Genomic DNA, 25,226 nt, shown 5'->3' on the forward strand with positions numbered 1-25,226 from the left:
CCCTGTGAGGCAATCAGCTGATTAAACTCCTCCAGCTACTGTTTTTTGAAGTGATGTTCTTGGATTATGGTGAACATTAATGTTTTATAGGAACAGCTGTACTGGTTCAGACAAAGGCTTTGTCAAATCCCGTGCTTGTCTGCAGCAGCATCTCTGAGCTGTTAGGGATGAAAAAGAACAGCTAGAGTATATGTGATACCTCTCCTGAATACTCACTCAGCCTTGCACCATTTTCAGTCTAGGGAATTTCCTGTGCCTGATGTGGTTTGTCTAGTTTGAAACTCTCAAGGGATCTCTCTTGTTCAATTTCATTTGAAGCCCATCTAAGGTTTTTTTTGAGTTCTACGTGTGTTTTGCCAAGGGATTTCTGCTAGCTGTTGAGTGAAGTTTTCTACATAGTTCTTGCTAACTTGTTGGTACTTTAAATATTCAATGCCTTTTTTTAACAGAAAGTATCCATCTCTATCCATGGAGAGGCATGTCTTCTTTAATATACAGGACCAGGGTTGCATGTTATATACAATATCTGGAAAACAATTCAGTGACACAAAGATGACTGTGGTTTTGTGCTGTGATTTGCTCTTTTGACTGCTGCTGGGTTTGAGCTTGTGTAGTTTTGTGAAGTATCTAACATAATACTTAGAAACTAGATCCTGGGATTGTCAGCTCACAACTCATTGTTCTATGTATTAACAGCATGAGGTTATTAGTCCCCCTGTGCCTCATTTCATTGAATCATAGAATCATTTCAGTTGGAAAAGACTTTTAAGATCAACCACTAAACCTAATACTACCAAGCCCACCACTAAACCTAATACTACCAAGCCCACCACTAAACCATGTTCCTCAGCACATCATGTATGCTTCTTTTAAATATCTCCAGGGATGAATGGTGACTTCACTACCTCCCTGGGCAGCCTCTGCTGGTGCTTAACAACTGTCTTGGTGAAAAAGCTCTTCCTGATCTCCAATCTAAACCTCTCCTGGTGCAACTTGAGACCATTTCCTCTTGTCATATCATTCCTTACTGAGGAGAAGAGACAGAGCCCCACCTGACAATAACCTTCTTTCAGATAGTTGTAGAGAGTGATCATGTCTCCTCTCAGCCTTCAGGCTAAACAACCCCAGTTCCTCAGCCACTCCTCATAAGAAAGACTTTTTCTCCAGACCCTTCACCAGCTCTGTTGCCCAAATTTCAAATTTACCTGTGCTGAATTTTGTTTGCCTTGTTCTTGCCTAGTCCAGTTTCATAACATCTATCCGCATTTTTTTCAGCTATTTTGTGTTCACTATCTGTGATAACTTTCTGTCATTTGGTAGCTTCTTAACTGTGTCACCCATCTCATCTTTGAAGTTGATTACGAATTTAAATTGTACAGGTCCGAGTGCAAAATCCTACAGAACTGTCCTGGTGATTCCCCTGGTATCACCTTGGTTGTGTCTCTGTTCTTTTTATTTTTTAACTTGAATAAATGAGGCTTATGTGGTAGCTCTTGAATCCTTTTGAGTAATTCCATTAAGCTTTTATACAGGATTAGCAACTTCAGTTTTTCATTTGGATAAGTGTTATGAAAATAAGCTTGCAGATTTGCAAGGAAAAAATCCTGCAGTAGCACCCACGCACTGCTTTCTGTCTCCTATGGGTTCTCTGACTTCACTTGAGTTACAGTAGAGCTGTAGTATATGCCCCGCCTCATTAGACATCAGACAACTCTAAAACATATCCATTACAAATGAGATTTTATCACTCTTGCACTCTCTGATAATACTTATTAAAAAAGGGGAATTCTGTGGATATCTGAAAGTTAATTCACAGAGCTACCTTTATGCTTCGATCCACTTGCTTTGATTCCAGCCAGATGTTTTAATCTGTGTTTCTCATGGAATGGCAACACTTCTGAAGCTTTGTGGCAGAAACTCAACTGAGATGGAAGGAGAGTTTTGTTTATAGTATGGGCATTATCAATTTTCTTTTTTTGTTTTACAATAGTGTTTTGGTGCCTTCATCATGAATCAAGCCCTTGCTCTGGTGTTTATCCTACAATAATATCAAATATCGCCAGTGTATTAAATAGCTGTCCTTACTCTGAAGACTATACAGCCAGATTTCCTAGATTATCGAGGAATGTGATTATAAAATACCAACTTCTTGTACTTCTGAATTCACGTCTTTTAAATGCCATGTGAAATTTATTAAGGACACAGATTCCATTGTTCACTAGATTTTAAATAGGCTTTGTTTCTGGGCTTTGACAGTGCTCTCCCCAGTGTGTTGCTGTTTGGTTTGTATATTAAGTATTTGTTTAGACTTCTCACTGAAAGAAACAAAAGAAATGATGGTAAAATTGCTGATTCCTCCATAATATGTAGGAACAATTTTGGACTTGTGTAACACACATATGATATGACTCTGCTTTTGATTATCAGTCTTCTAGAGGGGACTGAAATTTACTGGAATAGGTGATTTTAGTTTTTTATTGACCAAAGTTGAGGAAATTTTCACTTTGTTTTCACTCATTAGGATTTACATGTTTTTGCTTCGTGTAGTTGTTAGGGAAAGCAAGGATTGTTTGTTCTTAGTACAACCGTGTTTGGAAAAAATACTGCTTCTAAGAAACTTTGTTCTTGTTAAAAATGTGGATGCTTTTTTTTCTGTACATTGAAAAATTTTCATACACTGTCAAAGATCATAACAAGGAAATAGCCTTTTGAAAATAGGAGCTGTTAATTATAAACTGTGTAATGCACTGGCATATTTCAAAGAATGATAGAGGAAAGTTTTTGTATAAAATAGGACTGTGAGAATGTGTTTGATCTAATTGGTAACATGTAGTAGGCAGAGTGAAGCACTGGAAAGACATCTTATCTCTTTTTGGAATGGAAGGAAGGAAAAGGGTAGCATCTGTAGCTTTATCAAAGATATCCACTTCTCTGTAGCAAATGTATCAGCATGTGTAAAGAGCAACTTTGAGGCCTGAGAGGCTTTATTTGCAGATTGTATAAGTAAATATATTAGTTTTCAACTTCATCATGTAGATTCTGTGGGATTTTTTTTCCCAGTGTGAGTGTAGGCCACAGTGTAGTGCACTTAAGCCTGCAGACAATTTGCCTCAGACAATGATCTCTGAGAAATAGCCTGTGCATCTTTAGTTTACCTGAAAGAACAATAGTAAAGGGTATGTGTTTTACTCCAATATTTTCTGTTACTTTAAGTGTTGATAGTAGATATATCTTTAAGAAGGCCTGAAAGATTGTTAAAGCATTGTCTAATTTTTATTTACAAAAAAATGTTTGTTCAGAAACTTACTGTGTGGATACATGATCTTCAGAGGCCTCTTGATGCTGATAAAATACAGATGAGGTTACCTTAGATTAATTGCATGGGTTTTGTGTTTTGGCTTTGGTCACTGTTTCCCACGATTTAAACCAATTGGAAATAAAGGTCTTATTTTGAACCTCCTTAAAATATCTTTTTTTTTTTTTTTGTAAGAAAGGTTGTTACATAGAAAAAAAAAAGCTGTTAAAGACATGGAAATGTCTGTTGTGAGCTTTTAGCCAATCTAATCTTCTTGTTGATAGTGTGATGAGGACCTTTACCCATGCTAGCACTTTCTTGATGGTCTTGCATCAAGTGTCATTACGGTGATTTAATCCTTTTTTTTTTGGTTTTTTTTTACTGTAATCTTAGTGTAATTTTACAGGAAAGCAGCATGATAGTGTAGACACAACTGTCACAAGAAGGTGTTGGTGTAGCTCTCATTATTTATAGTACCAAGACATTTAAAAATAAAAAAGTATTTGTTATAACAATAACTATTCAATTTCACTTACAGCGGAGATTATTGAGCCTTCAAGAAGGTTATTTACCATACAAGAACAATTCTGCTGTAGGGAATGAATGCGGAGCATTCCAACTTCAGTTTCTGTACCACTAAGCCTCCTTGTTTCTTGCTATAGCTGATTTGTGTTTTTTGCACACCTTAGGAGACTAAAAGTCAGTTACAGTCTTCTCCTGTGCAAGTCAGAAGAACTTTGAGTAAATATCACACTGAGTAGAATTTAGAGAAAGTATCTATTCTAAGATAGTCAGTCCAAGTGTTCACACAATATTGTATTTTCATTCCTTTACTTCAGAAACTGGTCTTGTTAACTGTTAAGCTTTTGACAACTTATCTAACAGTCATGGTCATTGTTCAGTATTACAAAAACTGAAGGTTACTTAAAAGACAAGTTCTACTAGGAAGTGCATTATGTGGAAATTCTATTGGAAGAAATTAATAATAGATTTTTTACAAGCATTTGTAAGTGATCAGTAATTTTCAGAAACTATTGGAAGAGATGTGTAAATTTTTATTTGGTGATTCTCATATCTCTCCATATTTCTATAGCTGGAAATGGAGAATTCTTTCTAACTTGGTATTTATAATAACTCACCTTAAGCTTATTACTTAAGTGGTGTTGCAGTTTCCTTGTTCAAATTGGCCATGATTGTAGAAAGTTATTGGCTAAGGATGCAGAAAGTTATTTTTAACAAGACAGTGTGAAAGAGGGAGTCAGCATGGCTTCACCAAGGGGAAATCCTGTTTGACCAACCTGATAGCCTTCTATGAGTGCATAACTGGCTGGCTAGATGAGGAGAGAACAGTGGGTGTCATCTACCTTGACTTCAGCAAGGCTTTTGACACTGTCTCCCACAACATCCTCATTAGAAAGCTCAAGCACTGTGGCTTGGATGAGTGGACAGAGAGGTGGATCGAGAACTGGCTGAATGACAGAGCGCAGAGGGTGGTGATCAATGGCACAGAGTCGAGTTGGAGGCCTGTGGCCAGTGGAGTTCCACAGGGATCAGTTCTGGGGCCAGTCTTGTTCAACATCTTCATCAACGACCTGGATGAAGGGACAAAGAGTACACTCAGGAAGTTGACTGATGACACCAAGCTGGGAGGACTGGCTGATTCCCCAGAAGGCTGTGCTGCCATTCAGCGGGATCTCGACTGGCTTGAGAATTGGGCAGAGAGGAACCTCCTGAGGTTCAACAAGGACAAGTGCAGGGTCCTGCACCTGGGAAGGAACAACCCCATGTACCAGTACAGGCTGGGGGTCGAACTGCTGAGGAGCAGCTCTGCATAGAGAGACCTGGGAGTCCTGATTGAATATGAGTCCTCATTAAATATGAGCCAGCAATGTGCCGTCGTGGCCAAGAAGGCCAATGATATCCTGGGATGCATCAAGAAGATTGTGGCCATCAGGCGAAGGGAGGTTGTTCTCCCCCTCTCGTCTGCCCTGGTGAGGCCTCCTCTGGAGTCCTGTGTCCAGTTCTGGGCTCCTCAGCTCAAGAGGGACAGGGCCAGCACAGGGCCACCAAGATGATCAGGGGACTGGAACTTTCTTCCTTATGAGGAAAGGCTGTGGGAACTGAGGGTATTTAGTCTGGAGAAGAGGAGATTGAGGGGAGATCTTAACACTTATAAATATCTAAAGGGTGGGTGTCAGGAGGTTGGGACATCTCTTTTTTCTATAGTAGATAGCAACAGGGCAAGGGGTAGTGGGATGAAGCTGGAACACAAAATTTCCACTTAAATATAAGAAAAAACTATTTTACTGTTCAGGTGAGGGAGCAGTGGAACAGACTGCCCAGAGGGGTTGTGGAGGCTCCTTCCTTGGAGGTCTTCAAGACCCACTTGGACATATTCCTATGTGACCTGATCTAGGTGAACCTGCTTCTGCAGGGGGGTTGGACTAGATGATCTCTAAAGGTCCCTTCCAACCCCTACCATTCTGTGATCCTATGAAAGAAATTTAAAAGGGATCATTACTTGTTTGTCATAAAATGTTATCTCTGGAACTGAGCCTCATATCTGTTAAGAGAAATGTTCACTCTTTGAGTGACTTACATTAATATGATATGGAAAACATCTCTCTAGTACTGGGATGAGAAGATACTCAGTTGGTTTGACATCTCATTAATTCAAAAGCATAAAGGAAATAGATATAAGACCCTGTGAAACCAAGTAATTTAGACAGTGGTAAAATGAGGACTCTCTAATATTCAGAATTTTGTTAAATTTCCAGTTTTTATATAATGTACATATTTTCAAAGTTAAAATAGGGTTAAAATAGCTTATTTAATATGATCTTTCAAAGAGTTGGATTGTTGTAGAAATTTTGTTGCCTTCTTTTCCTAACTTGACTCCTGCTTTCTTCCCTTTCGCCCCATGCAAAAAAAAAAAGCAAGACAAGCTTTAATTGGTTAGTCAAAGTAAATCAGATTTTGTTAGCCTAGATCTCAAGAACTTAACATTTATTTTTATGAGGCATTTCAGAAATTAAGATAGAAAATAGGCCACATTATCACCTCATTCAGGGAAAAGGTGAAGTATAAACTCAGTCCTTACTAGGTGCTAAGGATCTAAGTCATGTGTCTAGATGTTTTGATTGAAGTGACTCAGTGTACAAGAAGTCTTTTGTTTTGATATACCATAGAATCAGAATGATTTGGGTTAGAAGGAATCTTCAAAGATTATTTAGTGCATGCTTCCCTTCTGTGGGCAGGGCCATCTTTCTTCAGACCAGGTTGCTCAAAGTCCTGCCCATTCTGATCTTGAACACTTCACATAGGTCATTCAGCTTCTCTGGATAAGTTATTACAGGATCTCACCACTCTCACTGTAAAAATACGTCTTTCCTTTGTCCAATCTAACATAAAAAAACCACCACTTTTATGTCTAAAAGTTTTAAACTTTTTTTTTTTTTTTCCACAGATTTACAGACTGGTAGGAGTTCGAAGGGATCTCTAAAGATCACTCAGTCCAACCTCTCCCTGAAGAAGCAGGTCCACCTAGATTAGGTCACACAGGAACATGTCCAGGCAGGTTTTGAAAATCTCCAGAGAAGGAGACTTCAAAACCTCCCTGGGCAGCCTGTGTCAGGGCTCCCTCACTCTTACAATAGAGAAGTTTAAACTTAAATGGAACTTCTTGTGGTCCAGCTTTTGTCCATTACCCCTAGTTCTATCACTGAACACTGCAGAAAAGTGTTGCCTCATCCTCTTGACGTACACCTTTCAAACACTTGATAAGGTCCCCCCTCAGTCTCCTTCTCCAGACTGAACAGTCCAAGGTCCCACAGCCTTTCCTCATAAGAAAGATGCTGCAGTCCCCTGATCATTTTGGTGGCCCTGAACTGGACTCTCTCTAGAAGTTTCTTGTCTCTTTTGACCTGTAGAACCCCACTAGCCACAGGTGTCCATTTTGATCTATTGATCACCACCCTCTGAGCTCTGTTATTCAGTTGGCTCTTGATCCACTTCAGTGTCCACTCATCCAATGCACACTGCCTGAGCTTTTCAATGAGTCTCAAAAGCCTTGCTCAAGCCAAGGTAGATGACATCCACTGCTCTCCCTCCCTTCATCTAGCCATACAGTTATACTCTCATAGAAAGCTATCAGGTTGGTCAAACAGAATTTCCCCTTGGTGAATCCATGTTGAGTCTAATCCACAACTGTCTGTTCCTTCCTGTGTTTTGAGATGGCATCTAGGATGCGTTTTTCCGTCACCTTTCCAGGGATGGAGGCAAGGCTGACTGTAGTCTCCTGGATCCTCTTTCTTGCGCTTTTTGAAGAATGGAGTGGCATTGGCCTTTCTCCAGTCCTCAGGCACCTCACCACCTCACTTTTTTTTTTTTTCTTTTCCTCCAATTTAAAACCATTGGGCCTTGTCCTGTCACTACAGGCCTTACTAAAGAGTCTGTCCCCATCTTTCTTGTAAGCCCTCTTTACATATTGAAAGTCTACAATAAGATAAGCCTGAGCCTTCTCCAGACTGAGCATCCTCAAGTTGTTCAAACTTTCTTTGTAGGAGAAATTCTCTGGCCCTCTGATTTCTGTGCCCTCCTGGATCTAGTCTGACAGATCCATGCCTGTCCTGTACTGGGACCTCCAGAGGTGGATACAGTACTGCAGGTGGGGTCTCACCAGAGTGAAATAGAGGAGTCTCGTCCTTCAACTTGCGGGCTGCACTGCTTTTGATGCAGCCCAGGATATGAGTGGCCTTCAAGGCTGCAAGCTCTGGTTCATGTCTAGTTTTTCATCTACATGTATCTCTGCATTCCATGTTGATCTACTAGTAATTCATTCATCCCCCGCTGTGAATTGATACTGGCAGTTGTTCTAACCCATGTGTAGGCTCTTGCACTTGGCCTTGTTGAGCTTAGTAAGGTTCACATTGGGCCCACTCTTCAAGCCCATCAAGGTCCCCCTGGTTGGCATCCCTTCCCTCCAGCTAATCAATTGCACCCATCAGCTTCAAGAGACCCACAGAAGTGCTGAGAGGACAATCAATCACACTGTCATGGATGAAGGTGTTAAATAGTACTGATTCCCAGTATGGACCGTAGGGGAACACCACTCATTACTGGTTTACACTGGACACTGAGCCACTGATTAACTCTTTGGGCACAGCCATGCAGCCAATTCCTTACCTGTCTACTAATCCATCCATCAATTCTGTATCTCTCCAGCTGAGCAGCAAGGATGTTATGTGGGATCATGTCAAAAGCCTTACAGGCGGTGTGGGTGACATCTATAGTTCTTCCTTTATCTGCTGATGCAGTCATTTTTAATTGAAGTAACTCAATTTCTGGAAACCCATTGTTTTCCTTTGCAAAACCTTCAATGGAAAGTGTGATCAGTGTAACCAAGTCCTCTCCATCCCACCTTTCTGAACTGTTTTTGATGGTGCATTTACAAACCAAATACTAATTTAAAGTTGTCTTTGCTGCCCCTCTCAGTTCTCCATACACTTTGTAGAAAAAAAGGTTATGGGTAGATGGGAGACTTGAATTAGAATAAATTAATTTCTCATTCAGTCACTTTATTACTTTTTTTCCCCTTTGATTTTTTTCATCTCTATCCACTCATTCGTAATTCCCATTTTCAGTGGAACTTTTGTCAACTCTATCAAAGTTGTTCATTTTCTGAACATTCAGGTATCCTTGTCACAAAATCAATTTTTTCTTATACTTTCTCTTAATTATGTGATGAACCAGTAACCTCCAGGCTCTTTGGAGGATGTTTCTACCTACTGTTATTTGTGCTTACTTAGGATATTCTGAGTAATACAAACATGTTATTGATAATTATTGATTACTCTTGTGCTACCTAATTTCTGAAAATGACCCATGGCATTGGAAAAGGTGGCTTTAGCATAGGGATGGGTTTTGTCAACTTTATAGCAATGGATAATTTGTTTCTTTTTGTCAGTATTAACTTAGCAATGATCTGGAACATGTATCTGGGTCGTGATGCAAAGAAATGTCTTAAAACCTACAATCTTCTGTTGTGTGTATGTAGATGTCAGCTGTAGGGTCAGCGTTCAGTTTTGTTTGGCCACAAAGCACATGATGCCCACATGAACTGCTGCACACAGTATATAGTTTAGATGGTTATATTAGGTGATGCCTGTTTTCAGGTGTTGGTCATCTTATAGTGAGGCTGAAACAAAACAGTAGATTTTGTTTCTATCCTTTAGTACTTATTTCCTTTCCACTGATATTTTCTGCTAGGATTTAAGCTTCCTTTTCTCTTGATGAGAAACTTGAGAGACAAGAAAAGGCCTACACAAATGCCAGATTGGCATGTGATTGATTGGCAGACCAGTTCAAAATCACCTTTTTTTTTTGGACTGGCTGCTTCTGGGTTAGAGGGCAGACTGCCTACGTGTGTGATATTTGCACCTTCTGCCCCTTACTTACCGAGATTGATTTGGGATTGTGGGTGATATAAGTCTTAGGATGGCTTGACTATTTTAGGATATGGTTTAGAGTGTAAGCTCTCAGGTGAGACTGGTGTATACTTTCTGTAAAGAGGGTTAAATGTTATTTCTGACACTGATAAATTATATTCTTCTTTTATGAAGTCAGACTTTGGATGACAAAATGTTTTGCTGTCTTGAGACAAGGCGAATATTGAAACTAAAAAATCACAACCAACCAAAAAACCCCAAGCCTGGAGATAGCAACTATCTGGTGGCAGTGTTTATGAAAATTCTGGCCAGATGAATTTCATAAATTCAGTGTTTTATAGACAAGATGCTGCTTTTTTTCCTGTTCCAAACCCAGAAATCACCGGAAACCAGTAGGAGTATATTGTCTTCTAGTTGTTTTTTTGTTTATTCATTTGTTTTTTCCTGTATTAAAAATTACCTTTTCGAAAAGTCACTTTTAAACTCAAACTCCTGTTACTCTTTGAAAGTATTTTGGTGTACTATATATGTGAAGTGAGCAGTATCTAAATGACTGCATTCTACACTGGATGTTTTTTTATTCCACTGTTTAATATTATTCACGTATGGATACATATTATCACAACTTATCATTTTTTCCTCTTTATAGGTCCTGCTGGGGACTTGCATCTGGCCTCAATGTGAAATTAAGGTAGAAAAACACATCTACATATGTGTTTGCTATTAGGATTTAGTATTTTCACTGGTCATGCCTGAAGAGTGATGTTCGTCTCTAGATGGCTAACTGCCAGGAAATATAAATGATTGTCCTAGAAGTCAAGCCTCTCTCCTATTTACTGGAGTGAAAATCACCTCCAGATATCGACGGAATATCAACTACAGAAAATGCTTCACGTTATAAGGATGCCAACCACCTAGATTCATGCGCCCTATCTGTACAGTTGTTGTGGATGGTTTGCCATCTGAAAGCTCCTCAAGCTCTTATCCAGGCCCTGTATCTGTTTCTGAAATGTCTCTGCTACATGCTTTGGGTCCAGTGCAGACCTGGCTGGGACAAGAGCTAGAGAAGTGTGGCATTGATGCCATGATTTATACTCGGTATGTCCTCAGTCTTCTGCTGCATGATAGCTATGACTACGACCTGCAGGAACAGGTATTTACTTATTTTAGATGTTGTCCAGTGAAAGTGAGTTTTTGTATCAGTTATGTTTTGTGTATTATACATGGGCATGGCTCAGATGCGGGGCTGGTTGTCTTTCATTGTGTGGGTGGAAGGGGGTTAACCACGTGGGAATCGTTTGATGGGCGAACTGAGATTAATGTAGTTACTTTGCTGTATGAGCAATTACATTAAAGAAAATTTTCACATTGCTACAATTAATACCACAATTATTAACATTAGAATGTTCTGTGTCATAAATGCAGACCTTCAGTACCCCTGAGTATAAGGTTAATTTAATACTGAAACATTAAAAAACTAATGTAACTCTTGTAAACTGTGTGTCAAGTTGGCCTGCTTCACAGTAGCTTGTAGATTCCCTATCACTTCACATGGATTTAATCTTTCTCAGTAGAAAAAAAAAGGGTTTTTTTAATAGTATGGATGTGTTTCAGATACATTATTGCACGTACATTATTTATATTGTCAAAGAGAGTGTTAATGATGAATTCTGATAAAAGGCATGCAAAAGAAATACAAAGAAGAATTTCTTCACTGTGAGGGAGCACAGGAACAAGCTGTCCAGATGAGTTGTTGAGTCTCCTTCTCTGGAGACATTCAAAACCCACCTGAATGAGCTCCTTTGTGACCTACTCTAGGTGGTCCTGCCCTGGCAGGGGGTGGTTGGACTAGATGATCTTTTGAGGTACCTTCCAGCCCTTGAGTTTCTGTGACAGTTGGCTCTTAAGTCAAAAAAGGCAGGAGAAGAAAAGTGAATCTGGGTGTCAGATGGGCACAAAGTTATTACTGTTACCATGGATTTTGTATGCCCCTAGAACATACTTTTCAGTCCTGATTTCACCTCTTTTTTTCTAACTTTGATTTGTCTGCATCATCAACCTATATAAAAATACTCTTAAGAGTGGGGTTTTCTGGATGTAGGACTCGAGGTTAAAGTGTTTCCAACAAGGGATTAGGAAGCTGTTGATCATAGACTTCATCTTACAAGGTGGCTCTGATTACAATGTGAAGGAAGGAAAGCAAATACTTCTTATTTGATGGCTTAATTATTAGCTCTTTTTTTCTTACTGCTGTTTTGGTTATGCTTCACTCATTGCTACCTAACTACTTCAGAACTTTCATTTTTTTATAGTTTAAAAATCAAGCAGGAACAGGGCTGGGTATTGTGGAATAGATGCAAATGTAGCTGAAGCAGAAAAAAATTTGTCAGGTGCTGTCAGTTTCTGAACTCCTACCAACTATTACTGTGCATAAAAGCTTTCATGTGTCTGTTGTGTAAGACAAACTTTTATGTGCAAAAGTAATTTTTGTTCAAAAGTTTATCTGGCAACAGTGGAAGTCATCAGGAACAGCCTCATGATTAATAATAATTTAAAAACCCACACTTGCAAGCACTCTTTGGAATGTACTTTGGCAGTGAACTTATTTAGGTCTTGCTCAGGCATAAATAGCTATATTTTAGAAGAGGACAGAATAAAGTTCCAGAACCTATTTGAAAGGAGAGTGTGAGGTGAGGACAGGGAAAAAGAAATTGAGACCACACCAGAATTTGAGGATCTTTAGATAGTCCTGTGGCCTTGGGGGAAAATGAAGACTTGTTTCTTTTTTGGTCCATTTTAGAATGTAGTCATAACTGAAGTGATAATACGAAGTGCCAACATTAGTTTGCTTCTTGCAAAGCCTGATCAAAAGAAGGGTAACTGTATTATGAAAACCTCATTCAGTTTACTTCCTGTTTTGATACTTTAACTGGATGTCTTGTGGGTTGAGAGCAGAGCTTTAAGGAATGTTTCTGTTCTTTTTCCAATTTGATTATCTGAACCTGATGAGACAGAGGAAGATACCACATGCTGGCAGGGTAGCCAGAACCTGTGTTGCTGAGTGGGTGCTGTAGTAGAAACATAGAGGGAGCCTTCAGAACAACACGGACATTAGAAGAAGCTGAACGTTTCTTTTCTACCTTCTCCAGTTTGATCCTACTTATACTTCTATTGCATTTGTTCCCTTTACTTCAAATAACTTCTCTGAATTTGATGATGAAAAGGCCAAATTTAAGGAGTCTTTGTCTTATGAATATCTGTATAAATCATCTTCATTAGAAGTGTTGTAAACTGAAGTTAAGATGGTCCTTAAAATTTTTCCACCTTGGCATGTTGATGACATCATTAGCACTGTTTTAGTCACTTCAGAGAGCCTCCTTCCATGCTTGCTTTATAGTGTTCTGGTGTCATCAACTGTAGCAGGGAAATGGAACTCTGAAGGCCTGGACTGAGGTACTGTCAGGTAAGTACAGAAAGATCTAAAATTAAATGAATGAAAAATCATACCCAAGCTTTCTAGGCATACCCAGCTATTCTAGATATCAGTGTTATTGTGTTATCAATCACTTTTGTTTACACTTAAAATAAGAATTTCAAAAGAATAAGGGAGTCTTGATTAACTAGATCTTCAGGGTAATTTTTTACAATAAGCAGGATGTTCCATTCTGGTTTGTTAGTGTATTATATATGATTTCTAGTCTTGGTTGTGCTGCACACTTCTGTCTTCAGTTACTTGTTCTCTCTTTGTCCAGTAGTATCTGTCTCTGTAGTGAGGTAGTTTGATATGTGGATAGAAGATAAAATGTGCTTGAAGGTTTGATTTGTGGGGTTGTTTGGATTTTTTCTTTGTTTTTTAGGTTTTTTTAGTGTATGAGTTGGGTTATTTGGGAATCTTTTGTTGGAGGCTTTTTTTATTTTATTATTACTGTTAGTTACATGCCTTGCTCAATTAGCATGGTCTCTGTTGGGTATCATTATGTGGAGGCAAGTTTAATATCACAAAACAATAGAGTAGTAAGTCATGAGTTTTTAGAGAGTCTTTATAGCTTTTTGCAAGTTCTCATGTAGGAGGCACTGAAGGGAAATCCAGTAGAGAAAAGAGCTGAAAGTAAAACCCTGATAGTTTGCAATCAAGTTTTACTCAAGTATTTGCAGTTTTATCTTGAATTGTTGGCTTAAGTTGAAATATCAGTTACATTTTTGGGAGAATTAATGAGCAGATATGTTTTGCCCAGTTATGTTCCAAAGTACTGGAGAGCCTTCAAGAGACCATTCAAGAAAGAAATCTTGTTTATAGTGAATCACACTGTGGTACCAAGATCTTCCAAAGCTGCTATGGCTATACTGTATACATAACTATCAGGAATTACCATAACACCTTGTAGTGGGTCTGGGATGATAGTGATTTTCCACAGCAGCTCTTGCAGTGCTGTGCTTACTGTTGGTATCAATATTATGACTACTGCTTGCACAGCATCAGGGCTGTCCCTCCAGCATTCTTTCCCTCACCTTCACCAATAGCTGTGGGTGGGCACAGTCTTGGGAGGGGCCAGGGCCAGAACAGCTGACCCAGGCTGACCAAGGAGATATTCCATACCATATGACTTCAGCTCAGTAATATAAACTGGGGGAGAAGAGCAGGAAGGCGAGGCAAGATTCATTTCTGGCCTTCCAAAAGCAACTGCTAAGCGTCCTGAAGCCCTGCTTCTTGGGAGGTGGTCGAACATCACTGCTGATGGGAAGTAGAGAGTAACAGCTTTATCTGCTTTTGCTTTGCTTCCCGCACGCGCAGCTTTGCTGTTAATTAAACTGTTTTTATCTCAACCCATGAGACTCCCATCTCCCACCTGCTGAGGAGGTGGGGGATAGAGTGGTGTGGTGGGCACCTGGCATCCAGCCAGGGTCAAACTACCACAGCCTTTTGGTGCCCAACGTGGGGCACGATAATAGCAGTTTTACATTAAATGCATTGTAATTACAGTAAGCCAATGAGTGCAAAGTTCCTGTGCTGGTCATGGAGCCTTGCCGTAATGCAGCTTATCTTTCACTTTGTAATGTTTAGGAACATGCTGCTACTAACACTGCGCTCTAACCTTGATAGTTGGCTGTATGATTTTGTGAAAAGGATGAAAGGGCCTGGGAACATGATGGCCCAAATAATAGTTGTGAGTCTCGTTCTGTTACTGATGGATTTAGTGTGCTGTGGGAGCTATCTTATGGAGGTCGTGGGGCAACGCACCTCTTTCCCCTAAACTCGGACTGATGTAGACAATTTTGTTATACAGACTTCCCAGATCCTTAGTCACCCTTATATGAGAGTTGTAATATTACTAATTATTATGGCTGGTATATTGCATATTTTGTGGAGTCTGGACTCATCTGGGTATCAGGACAAATTTGGGATGGAAAGGTGTTAAAATGCCTCCTGAAGCCGCCAGTCCCTGGGTGGCAGGGTGTGTGGGTGAATTTGAGCAAATTCCTAGGATGGTTATCAGCTCCTGTAACTTCTTAGGGCTCAGCTTTTTCTTTTATTTTCCCTCTGCCCCCTGTTTATGATACTGCTGGTGGAGCTCTTTCAGATTTCTTTTTTCCCCCAACATCGACTGATGCAAGAGAGAGTACAAAGACTACAAATTGGGTTGCACATTTTCCTTGATTACTGTGACACAGCAGGTTGTTTGTAGAAACAGTTTGGGGTTTTTTTGTGGCTGATTAGTTGAGATCTGTCATGTCAGAAGGCAAGTCTGGACTTCAGGTGAAGATTTGCCAAATTTTTTTTCTTCACGCGCTTCCCCCCCCCCCCCCCTTTTTTTTTTCCTCCTTTTCTTTTTTTCCCTCCTAGAAACAAAGTTATCTTGTTCTTACAGTTTCTGGAGAACATGACTATGTGTACATAGTCAAAATAACTGAGGGAATCTGTTGAGACAAGTTATATAACATGGTGTTATGGTTTTTTTTTTTTGTTAGTTTTGTTTCTTTAAGATTTGAGGCCTATCACTGGTCTCTGCTCAAAATTATTAGAACCTAGTAATGTTTTATTCTGAGGCAGATGGCCTTCAAACAGACTTTTGCTCTGTTAAGTAAAACCTTATAAAATTGGTACAAATCTGCTGGTAAGACTGTGCAGAATGTTTCTGTGAAGTATATATGCTTTCATCATTTGCATTTTTACTGGTTTTTGTCTTGGAATAAAGATTAAGTTGAGGAGAAAAACTCATAAGGACCCATAGAATTGCTGTTGGGAGACCTCTGAACTTTGTGAGACAGACTTTTGACTTCACACTAGATGGACTTTTTCCTATTTTTTATTTTAAATCAGAATGCCTTGCTCTTAATTTCCTAATATTATATTAACTAGGTGCTTTTAAGGCTTCTGAATGTTATTTAAATGCTAATTAGAAGTATATTTGTAGATACATGTGTTCTCAAAGCAGTTTGTGATATAGTAAATATTGCATTAAGATTGTCATCTGTGTGAAGTAGAAAGGATTGCAATAAAACATATTTTTTGTGAAACATTATTTCATTTACCTTATTTGTACAATATTAAAATCAGTGTTCTGTGGTGTGTCTTTCGTATGCTATTCGTAAGCATATCGTTTTTTGAATTTAACAAGATCATGTGGATTTTTTTCTGGAGACTCTTCTTCCTTTTGAAGGGGTGGATCTTTATTTGAAGAAGACCCAACAGCTAGACACTCTGTGAGATAACGGCTTTGTTTTTAAGTGTTTGGTCATGCAATGTGGAGGTCTAAATGCATTTGTTATGCATACTTCCCATATCAAGTGTCTTGTGTTGCTTTTGATCTGTTTCTTTCAACTCATTTTTTGAAAGTTTGTATTTTTTTCTGACTCCCAAAAGTAAGAATCCTTTTCAAAGGTTTTTTTTTTTAAATTATTTTTAAAGATATTATTTTCCGAACTCTTGAGAATGAAGTAGATGTTTTTCTTCTGTGATCAACATGAGATTTTTTTTTCCCTTTTGATTTCTACGAGGGAAGGTTTTGTTCATTATTTGTAGACCAACCATTCACATAATCTTTACATGGAGGGATAGAAAAAGTCTTCAGAATGATAGCTGCACATTTGCTGACTGTCTGATCATAGTGTTTATTCTTGCTTTTTTATCATTAGTACATATTTAAAGTCCAAAATGTAGTTTGTTTTTTTTATATTAAGAGGTAGTGGAAAAGAGACCTCAGACCATATGGTAAATTTGAGGTATTTACTCTGTGGATTTATTTCTGTAGAATGCTTTTGGCTGATCACCTTGAACTGGGATGAGAGTATCATTGCGAATGGTTTTCTATTTGGGTAGTGTGTGCTGGTGACATGGGACACTTTTTGCTGACAGCACTTGTGATGTACCTGCTAGGTTCCAAGATCCATTTGAACTTGGGAGTTTGTTCTCTCTGCCATTCCATGTTAACCCAGTAGAGGGACCCGATGTCTAGATTTATAGTCTAGTAATAGATTTTTAGTTTCTCACATATATATTTTAGGGGCACAAGAAGATGTGTTTTGTGTTGAAGTGAAAATCTCATCCATAACCTGCAGTAGAAGGGGAAATGAGGATTTGGTCCTGTGCACTACGCTGACCCTGTATTAAATGTTAGTGTGGTTGGTATGCCTGTTTAACAAAAGATGACAATGCAGGTGAAACCCAGTTTTTAAAAAATGCGGAGTATAGTTCAGTTACAATAGAATAACACTGTGTGACTGCACATAAAGTTTCAAAGTTAACCAGAAATATGTAGAAATAAATTTCTTGAATGCAAACCATTTTCAGTTTCATTTGTTTGTGTTACTTAAGCTGTGCAATGTTCCTGTAGGAACAGTTTTTTACATTTTTAACCTTATTTTTTAATGATTATCCAAACTACATATGTAAAATTCAAGCTGTGGCAACTTCTGTATGAAGAAAATAATAGTTCAGTAGGAGAAGGAAATGTGAGACCAAGGCTTCTGCTTGTACTTTTTTATATGATTAATTTGAAATCCTATGAGTATACAATTGTGTTTATGTTTGCAGGGTTGGGAATAAACTCCCTCTTCATATGTAAACATGTAAACTGAAGATAGAGCAGATTCATCGGAAGACAGAGCAGATTCATCATATTTAGGAAACAGTGCTATATCCTTAAGTCAATATACCCATTAAGCATATTTATTATTAATAGAAAACAGTTAAAGTTTTGTAAAAGCTTTTATAAGTGACTAACTGAAGATTCTAAGACTGACATATTGAAACTTTAGAAAATAAATCATTTGTATACAATATTAACTTGGTGAGAAAAACGGGCGATGTGAGTACCTCTTCAATTAAGAAGTGGAAAATGACTAGAACAGTTTTACTGTTGAAGGCACGTGCCTCAGAAAACTCTCAGATACTCCCTCTGAACTGCTGGATGTGCAGCATGGTAGAGCCTCTTGTTTTCAGTTGCCCAGCTGACTGGTGATTCCCACAGTGCAATGAGTTTTGTCCTGTGAATTGTTTGGTGTGTGAAGAACATCTGCATCTATAGCTGTTTGGCAGGTGCTGAAGGTATTTCTGTTGGGTTCTTTGCAAGTCCTGTCAGTACAAGAGCTTCCAGCCAAAGTTCGTGTAACAGTTCTGACCAATGCAACTCAAGTTCTTAGTGGTGCAGTGTCTCTGTGGAACTTAGTCTTTTTTGTTTGTTTTCTTTCTTTAACAAAAAAGTTTCCTATTTTTTAATTGGTTTTTGGCCTTGTTAATTATGAGATGTCTGTGCTGCTCTGTATTTCTGTCTTGGTGGCTGACAGATGTGGGATGGGTTTGGGATATCTCAGACTGCTCATTTGTATTTGCTGTTCTCTAGTGATAGGAGTTGCAGTAGCAGGGATTGGAACTCAGTAATAGGCTCTCAGGGTCATTATATTTGCACAAACTGGACAGTTTTCAGGGTAGTCAGCCTAAACTGATATGTCAGTGCAAAAGAAAAGTATTTCTTCTCAAGGACTATGGTTATCTGAGAATTTTTTCTTTCAGACTGTCTTCTGCCTTTGTACCAGTGTGAGAGATCATGTTGAAATGCTGATTCCTTTGCAAATGTGTCTGTTCCAATATGAGAAACATCCATTGCAGGACATCAAACTTAAGTAGACTCTCTGGTGCTTATCTTATGTATTGTGCTATTAAAGTAGGCACATCTATAATGTAGTTAAAATGTTAACATTAGCTTCTGCTCTTAATAATCAAAGCTGTTGTTTAAGACAGTACTGTATTACCTTTTGTGACTTCTGAATAGCATTTAATGCTTAGTTATGGTATCTCCCAGTCATGCAAAAAGTATAACAGAATCACTTTTTTTATTTTTATGGCTACTAATGTGTTCTTACAAAGTCTTACATAATGCCAGGCTGGTTAGTCCTTCTAACAGTCAACATTTATTTGCCCCCATCTCTGTGCTCATACAATTGTACTATTTGAGATTCTGGGGTTAGCTGAGATGCCTCCTTGGTGTTCTTTGTACAGTAGAATATTGCATAACAGTACATTTGCCACATGTATCAAGCATAGATGCAACAGAGCTACCATAAATGCTGTGAAATAACTTCTCCAGTCATAACATGTTCCTTTTGGGTATCTGACTGTAGTGGCAGTTTCTTTTGAGTTCTTGGCTTTATTTTCTGCCATATAGGTCAGATGTGCAAGTAAAATGATGTCTTTGTAGGTCTTAGTAGCTGTAGCTTTACTAAATTTTTTTTTTTCTTTTTCTTTTTTCTTTTTTTTTTGCTATTACTTTAATGGGAAAATTCTACAGGCATCCTGCTCAACAAACATAGGATTTCAACAGATGCAGCATTTGCATGTTCTCTCGCTCTTGGGAGTGGGTGTGATCAAATTTCTTCTGCTTGGTTTCAGCCTAGAGTAACTTCTAATTAGCAAACGACACATTCACTGCCCTTTCAAGTTGTTAGAACTATAAGCAAGAGTTTGTAACTGACAGGAACTCAGATTACAGGATTTTATACTCAGACTGTATTGTTTTTGATAGGTAGAGTTCTTCCCTGCTTGCAGATAGTGTAATCATCAGTCCTGAATACTTAAAGGACCTTGAAGGACCTTGCATGATGTGGTGTGATACATTGTCAGCTGTTCTGTTACAGTCCAGCTGCATAAGAGTGTAATGTTCCAGTTATAGCAAGTGGAAAGGAGTTGACTGTAGTGGTTAGATGGTTCTCTGGCTTTTCACAAAACATCCAAGATGAATTACTTCACTGGTAATCCTTGGCTTTGCAGTAATTATCTACTATTAAGTAATGTGTTCCAGTTGTCTCCATTCTGTGGTAACATGGCTTTTGACGTTGGAAAAACTTGTGCTGCTCTCTGAAAGTGTATATACCTGCTGTTTGTTGAACTTATGGCCCGTGTCCTTTGAAGAATATATACTGAGCTTGTGACACTATTCTTGTCTTCTCTTCTGAATTGTCTTGCTTATGTAATATCTCGTTATCTTTGGGTCTGAGGCAGCCTGTGAGGAATGTCTGAGCTGATCCTGGCCCATTATAGACCTTTCTTAGTAATTATGAGATGGAATGTCTCATAAAAATTTTCTCAAGCAATTATGAAAACTTATATATCTCTGCAGCTCTAAGCAATCAGTGTGGGTTTTTTTTCTGATTCTCAGTTTAGATGAAGTATTTTTCTCAGGGAAGATAATTTAAAGTATTTATACAGTCTGCATTGCATAATTTTAAAGGTGAAATACATGTGTGATCTGTTCCAGTTTTCCCCAAATTCTGCATTGTGAGATCCTAGAGGCAGTGAAGACCCACTCCATTTTGGATATGATTTATGGCTATTTTCTTCATTCCCTGTCTATACAAACATCTCAAGAGCTGCTTTTTGGAGTTCTTCGAAAACTTTCTTGCAGTGCATAATGGTTCATACATGTCTACCTGAACATTGCATTGCATTTATTTAGACATCAATGCTTTGAAAAGTTGTTGCCAGGAGAGACCAGCATTGCTGGTCTCAGATTATATAGTCTTTGTTTCATTTATTCATTGTAAACCTTAACAGTTGTCGCTGACTTTTGAGATACAGTGATAACAGACTTAAGCAGGGGAATTTTTGGGACTGTGTATTGATACTTTGGAATTATTTTGCATATGTTTGTGAAGAGAGTACGTGAATGCATGCCTTTGGAAAATGCTGCTGGCTTTAAATGAGGCTATTCTCAAAAGTAGTTCTGCCAAAACATTTTGAACTTTGTGGCATCTGGTACAATCCAGGACTACAGTATAGCAGTTGATTTTTTTGGAGTATTTTGAATTATTGATTTTTAGTGTCTTTAAAAAGTTTTTTTTAAGAAAGACTTGGCCTACAGCTTGGTAGACGAGTCTGCGCCTCATGCCCCAGTTTGGAAGGAGCAGATGAAACTTAATCTTTATGCACTGCAGTGGATGGGAACTGGTTAGGCATTCAGTAGACATAAAACTCTAAACTATTTATGTCAGAAGTACCGGTCAATTGTTCTACTGAATCTTTGGCAAATGTTTGCCCCTTTAAAAAAAAAAAAAACAACAAAAAACTATGAGTAGATAATTATTTTTCTTCTTCCTTGGAGATATCTCTTGATCTGTTAGCTGAGAGTTAAGAAGGAAAAAATGTTCATGTATCTTATTCAATCTTGTATATAATAGTTTGGGGAGTTCTTTTTCACATTGGATGATTTTTGTCTAGATGCTTAAGTTATTTATTTTGATAGTATGTGTTCAGTTGGATCCTTAAAAAGAGAGACTCTGATTATTTTGTTTATTGACATTTTATGTTTTTTGAATCAGAAATTTTTGAAATTCGGTATTTTATTCTCTGAGAGAAAAGTCTCTTATATATAACTTGAAGTAGGTGTTGACCACATAGGTAATTAAGACTGTTCTCAATGCATTATCTGAAAATTCAATATACATTGTATTTGTTTATCTTAATATCTAAATCTGTAATGCTTTTACTCAAAGAATCTTAGGGAATCAGCTTATCTGAAATTAGTTAAGAAAATAATGTCAGATTAAGAAAATAACGTCAGATTTTTCCCTGGTGAAGGGAGAGGGTGAGGGATCACTAGAACAGACTGCCTAGGGAGGATGTCGAGTCTCCTTCCTTGGACGTCTTCAAGACCCGCCTGGACACGTTCCTATGTGACCTGATCTAGTTGGACCTGCTTCTGCAGGAGGGTTGGACTAGATGATCTCTAAAGGTCCCTTCCAACCCCTACCATTCTATGAATCTATGATTTAAAAAACCATGTTTTTCTGCTGATTTGATTTCCTCATTTTGTGAGTTTGGTGATCAGGTTAATTAAATCTGATTACTTTCCTGTGTATTCTGCTGATAAAGCAAAATTTAAGCTTCTTACCTGAATAGAAACTGGGACTTTGAGTCATCCAGTTTCTGCATCAGTAAGCTTGACTCCAGCTCATAAGGGCAGTTCCTGCAATATTTCTAAAGTATGTTAAGGTTTTCCTTTTATATAGACTGTGAGCATCAAAACAATATTGTCTTATCGCAAGGTGCCATGTTGGTTCTCTTACCAATGGTACATAGTTCTCTATTATCTTTCTAACAAATGAAAGTAAGAAGAATCAAACTTGCCATTCTTTTGCTTCTTGGTAGTGTGGATGGAAGTGGTAGAATTGCTGCTTTTGCAGGGTTGAGCAGAAACAATTTAGAGAAAGTTTTCTAAACTTTGCACTGGTATATTAGTTCAGGATTGAATTAAGCACTCCAAATCCTGGATTTCTTGAGGCAACATTAGCATAAAGAATATAGCTACTTCACCAGCATTTGTTTAGCCATATCATAAGTTATTCTTGTCGCTTTGTGCTTTCAATATCTTTGCAATTAAAAATCTCTAATATGAAATTATCTGGTTACTTAGAAGATAGGTACAGTAGGACTCTGAAGAACAGATGTTTAAATAGCAGTTCAGATATTCAAACTTGATTATTTCCAATATCTAGATGGCCTCAGCTTATTTTTGGTATTTATTTAAAAATGAGTAATTGACCCTTAAAAACTTGTAGTGGTAGTCTCTTTTAAATATTAGAATTGTATAAGTTAAATTTCAGTTCTGTCTGTATGCATGCTTTTTAAAACCTATGAGTTGGAGTGGGCACTGCTTTTATGAAATTTTCAGTGACTGCTGATCAGAATTGAAATATCTCAAAGTTATGATAGAGCTATTGCATTAAAATGAGCATTATCATATAATCTCAAAATCTGTTAGAGACAAAGGTAAATGAGCACGTCTAGTTGCTGAAGAGAAGTCCTTAGTGATTCTTTCCATGTGAAGTAACTAGTTTACTTGCCTTCATGCATGCAGAATGTCTTGTTGAACTGCTTACTTTCCTGTTTGTCATGGGCTTAATATTTTCCAGTCTAAGGCGTAAACCTAATAGGCTCCTGACCACTGGAGACAAAGAAAAAAAAAACAGGGAAGAAAGCAAGAGATTAATTTAAACCATTTGAAACTACTGGATTGTCTTCCTTTTCTAAAAAAAATTAATCAGTTTAGTCATTGTAAAAGCGTAATTCTACTCTGCTTCTATGTCACATTCAAGTTCTATGAACTCTATAGAGTCATTGTTTTGTTTCCTAGCTGTTCTACTGTAATGCTTTTTTTTTTTTTCTTTTTTCTTTAAAACAGATTTAGTGTGGTGCATAGTTCTGATAGGTTAGAACACAAGAATGATATGTAAGGATTTTCTTTTTTACTGTTGTGTAATCCATGGTGATTGCTAAAAAATTAGCAGGTTTGTCCAGGAAAAATGTTTTCAATAGGCTTTTTCCTATAAAACCTAAAATGGTAATGTGAAGCACTAGCAGCCAGGTGTGACTGAAAATCATACAGTCATGTACAGGAACAAACTTTTTGTCTTGTATAAAGAGGTAGGAAGCAGAGCATTCTACTGGAGCTCTGTCCTTGATTTCTCTATCCTACAAAATGACCTATCTTGTTCCCAGAGGGCACAAGCAATGTGCTTTCTCATCCTCTCCTTCCAGAGTCTGTGATACAGGTGGCTTTGTGACAGAGGCCTGAGAGAGAATTGCATTTAGTTTCCTTCTTTCATTTAAAAAATCGACTATTTGTTGCAAAGGTTAATTTTTTTTAATTGTCAAAGTTGGGAGACAAGTGTCAGATACTTTTCAGCTCGTGTATGGAGAACCAAATTTCTGTGAGTATGAAGATTCTCAGTGCTAATGCTTTAATGTACCAGTTTATTGATATTGCCTTAATCAGCTTTCCACCTAAAAGTAGTATAAATGACATTTACCCAGTGCACATTTACTGTTGTGTCTGGACTTTGATTTTGAGTAATGTATTACAAGTGGGTGTGCATTTTTCAACTCATAATTGTGCCCATGTGGTTGAGCAGGGCAGGGTCTGAAAGCAGGTGCAGGAGGAGGCAGGTCTGAGTTTGTGTACCTTCATGAGGGTATTGGGAAGTTGGAGTGCTTTACAGCCTCAGTGTGTGTAAAGAAATACAGAAACTAGAATTTTGGAAAAGGGAAAATAGTGTGTCTGGTAGATTTTTGGGTTTTTCGGTACTGAATCCATTTTCTCAGTTTTGACGATGAAATAAGACTTTTAGAAATAAATTCAACAAATTGCTATATTCCTGTACAGTTACGGATGGCAGCCATTTCAACAGCTGCTTCTGAAGGTAGTTGTTCCTTTACTCTTTTTTTTTTTTTTTCATCAAGTCATTTTATTTCACAGAGACTACTAGTTTTCACTGACAACTTGTTTTTACTTCATTTTCAAGTCCTGGGGAACTAACAGGTATATGGAAAAGGTTGAAATGGGTATGTTGAAAATCATCAGGTGATTGTACATCTCTGAAGAAGATGGTTTATACCAGTATACATTAAGAGACTTGGAAGGTTGTTTTCTTGGAAGCTAAAATATTTCTTTGAGATGAACACGGGAAATGATGTGTGTACCTAAACAGACAGTGAAGAATGAGAAATCCGATAATAAGTTTGGTAAATCCTGAAAAGCAATATAAACTGGATGCAATGTATCTCAGATAATTACATATAAAACAGTAGAATTCTTCTTTGGTTTTATGTACTTAATTAAATGTCCTTACACGTGCAACCTTCCCTCAGGCCCCTCAGTGTTTCATTTGCTGAAAAGAGTTGAGGTTCATTTTAATACAAGCACTATCATCTCTAGTCATAATGATGTTCTTTGTGAGACTGAGTTGAAGACTTTGGGATCTAACATCACATTTTCTTCCTTTTGCTTGTTTTTCTTTCTCTTAAGTTTGAACCTAACTCTGAGCTACTTCCTTTTCATCTCTATTATTTCAGAGATCAATAAACATAATTTTGTGTAAATTGCAGTAGTACATTCAAACGGAAGTTAGACATAATGATTTTTACAGATAATGCTTTGCAATTGGAAAATATTGTAGTGAAATGCTTGTATGTCTCCGTGTCCTGTGAAAAATAT

General features: G+C 37.9%; 1 protein-coding gene across 9 annotated transcripts in view; it reads left to right on the plus strand.

The window, feature by feature from the left end:
* The window catches only part of KIAA0232 (KIAA0232 ortholog), a 69,347-nt gene that overhangs the window by 10,175 nt on the left and 33,946 nt on the right, over window positions 1-25,226 (plus strand). For 4 of the 9 annotated variants that reach the window (XM_061991856.1, XM_061991854.1, XM_061991858.1 and 1 more), the window contains exon 2: window positions 10,391-10,894. The exons of 2 other annotated variants lie outside the window; for them this stretch is intronic. In XM_061991856.1, coding sequence (XP_061847840.1) covers window positions 10,664-10,894 — 231 coding nt within the window. In that variant the 5' untranslated portion in view covers window positions 10,391-10,663. Of the gene's footprint in view, window positions 1-10,390; window positions 10,895-13,138; window positions 13,205-25,226 lie in introns of those variants that run through there. 3 more of the 9 variants (XM_061991861.1, XM_061991860.1, XM_061991863.1) reach the window with 2 other exon arrangements.

This window comes from Colius striatus, chromosome 3 (assembly GCF_028858725.1).
Source record: "Colius striatus isolate bColStr4 chromosome 3, bColStr4.1.hap1, whole genome shotgun sequence".
Classification (NCBI taxonomy): Eukaryota; Metazoa; Chordata; class Aves; order Coliiformes; family Coliidae; genus Colius; species Colius striatus.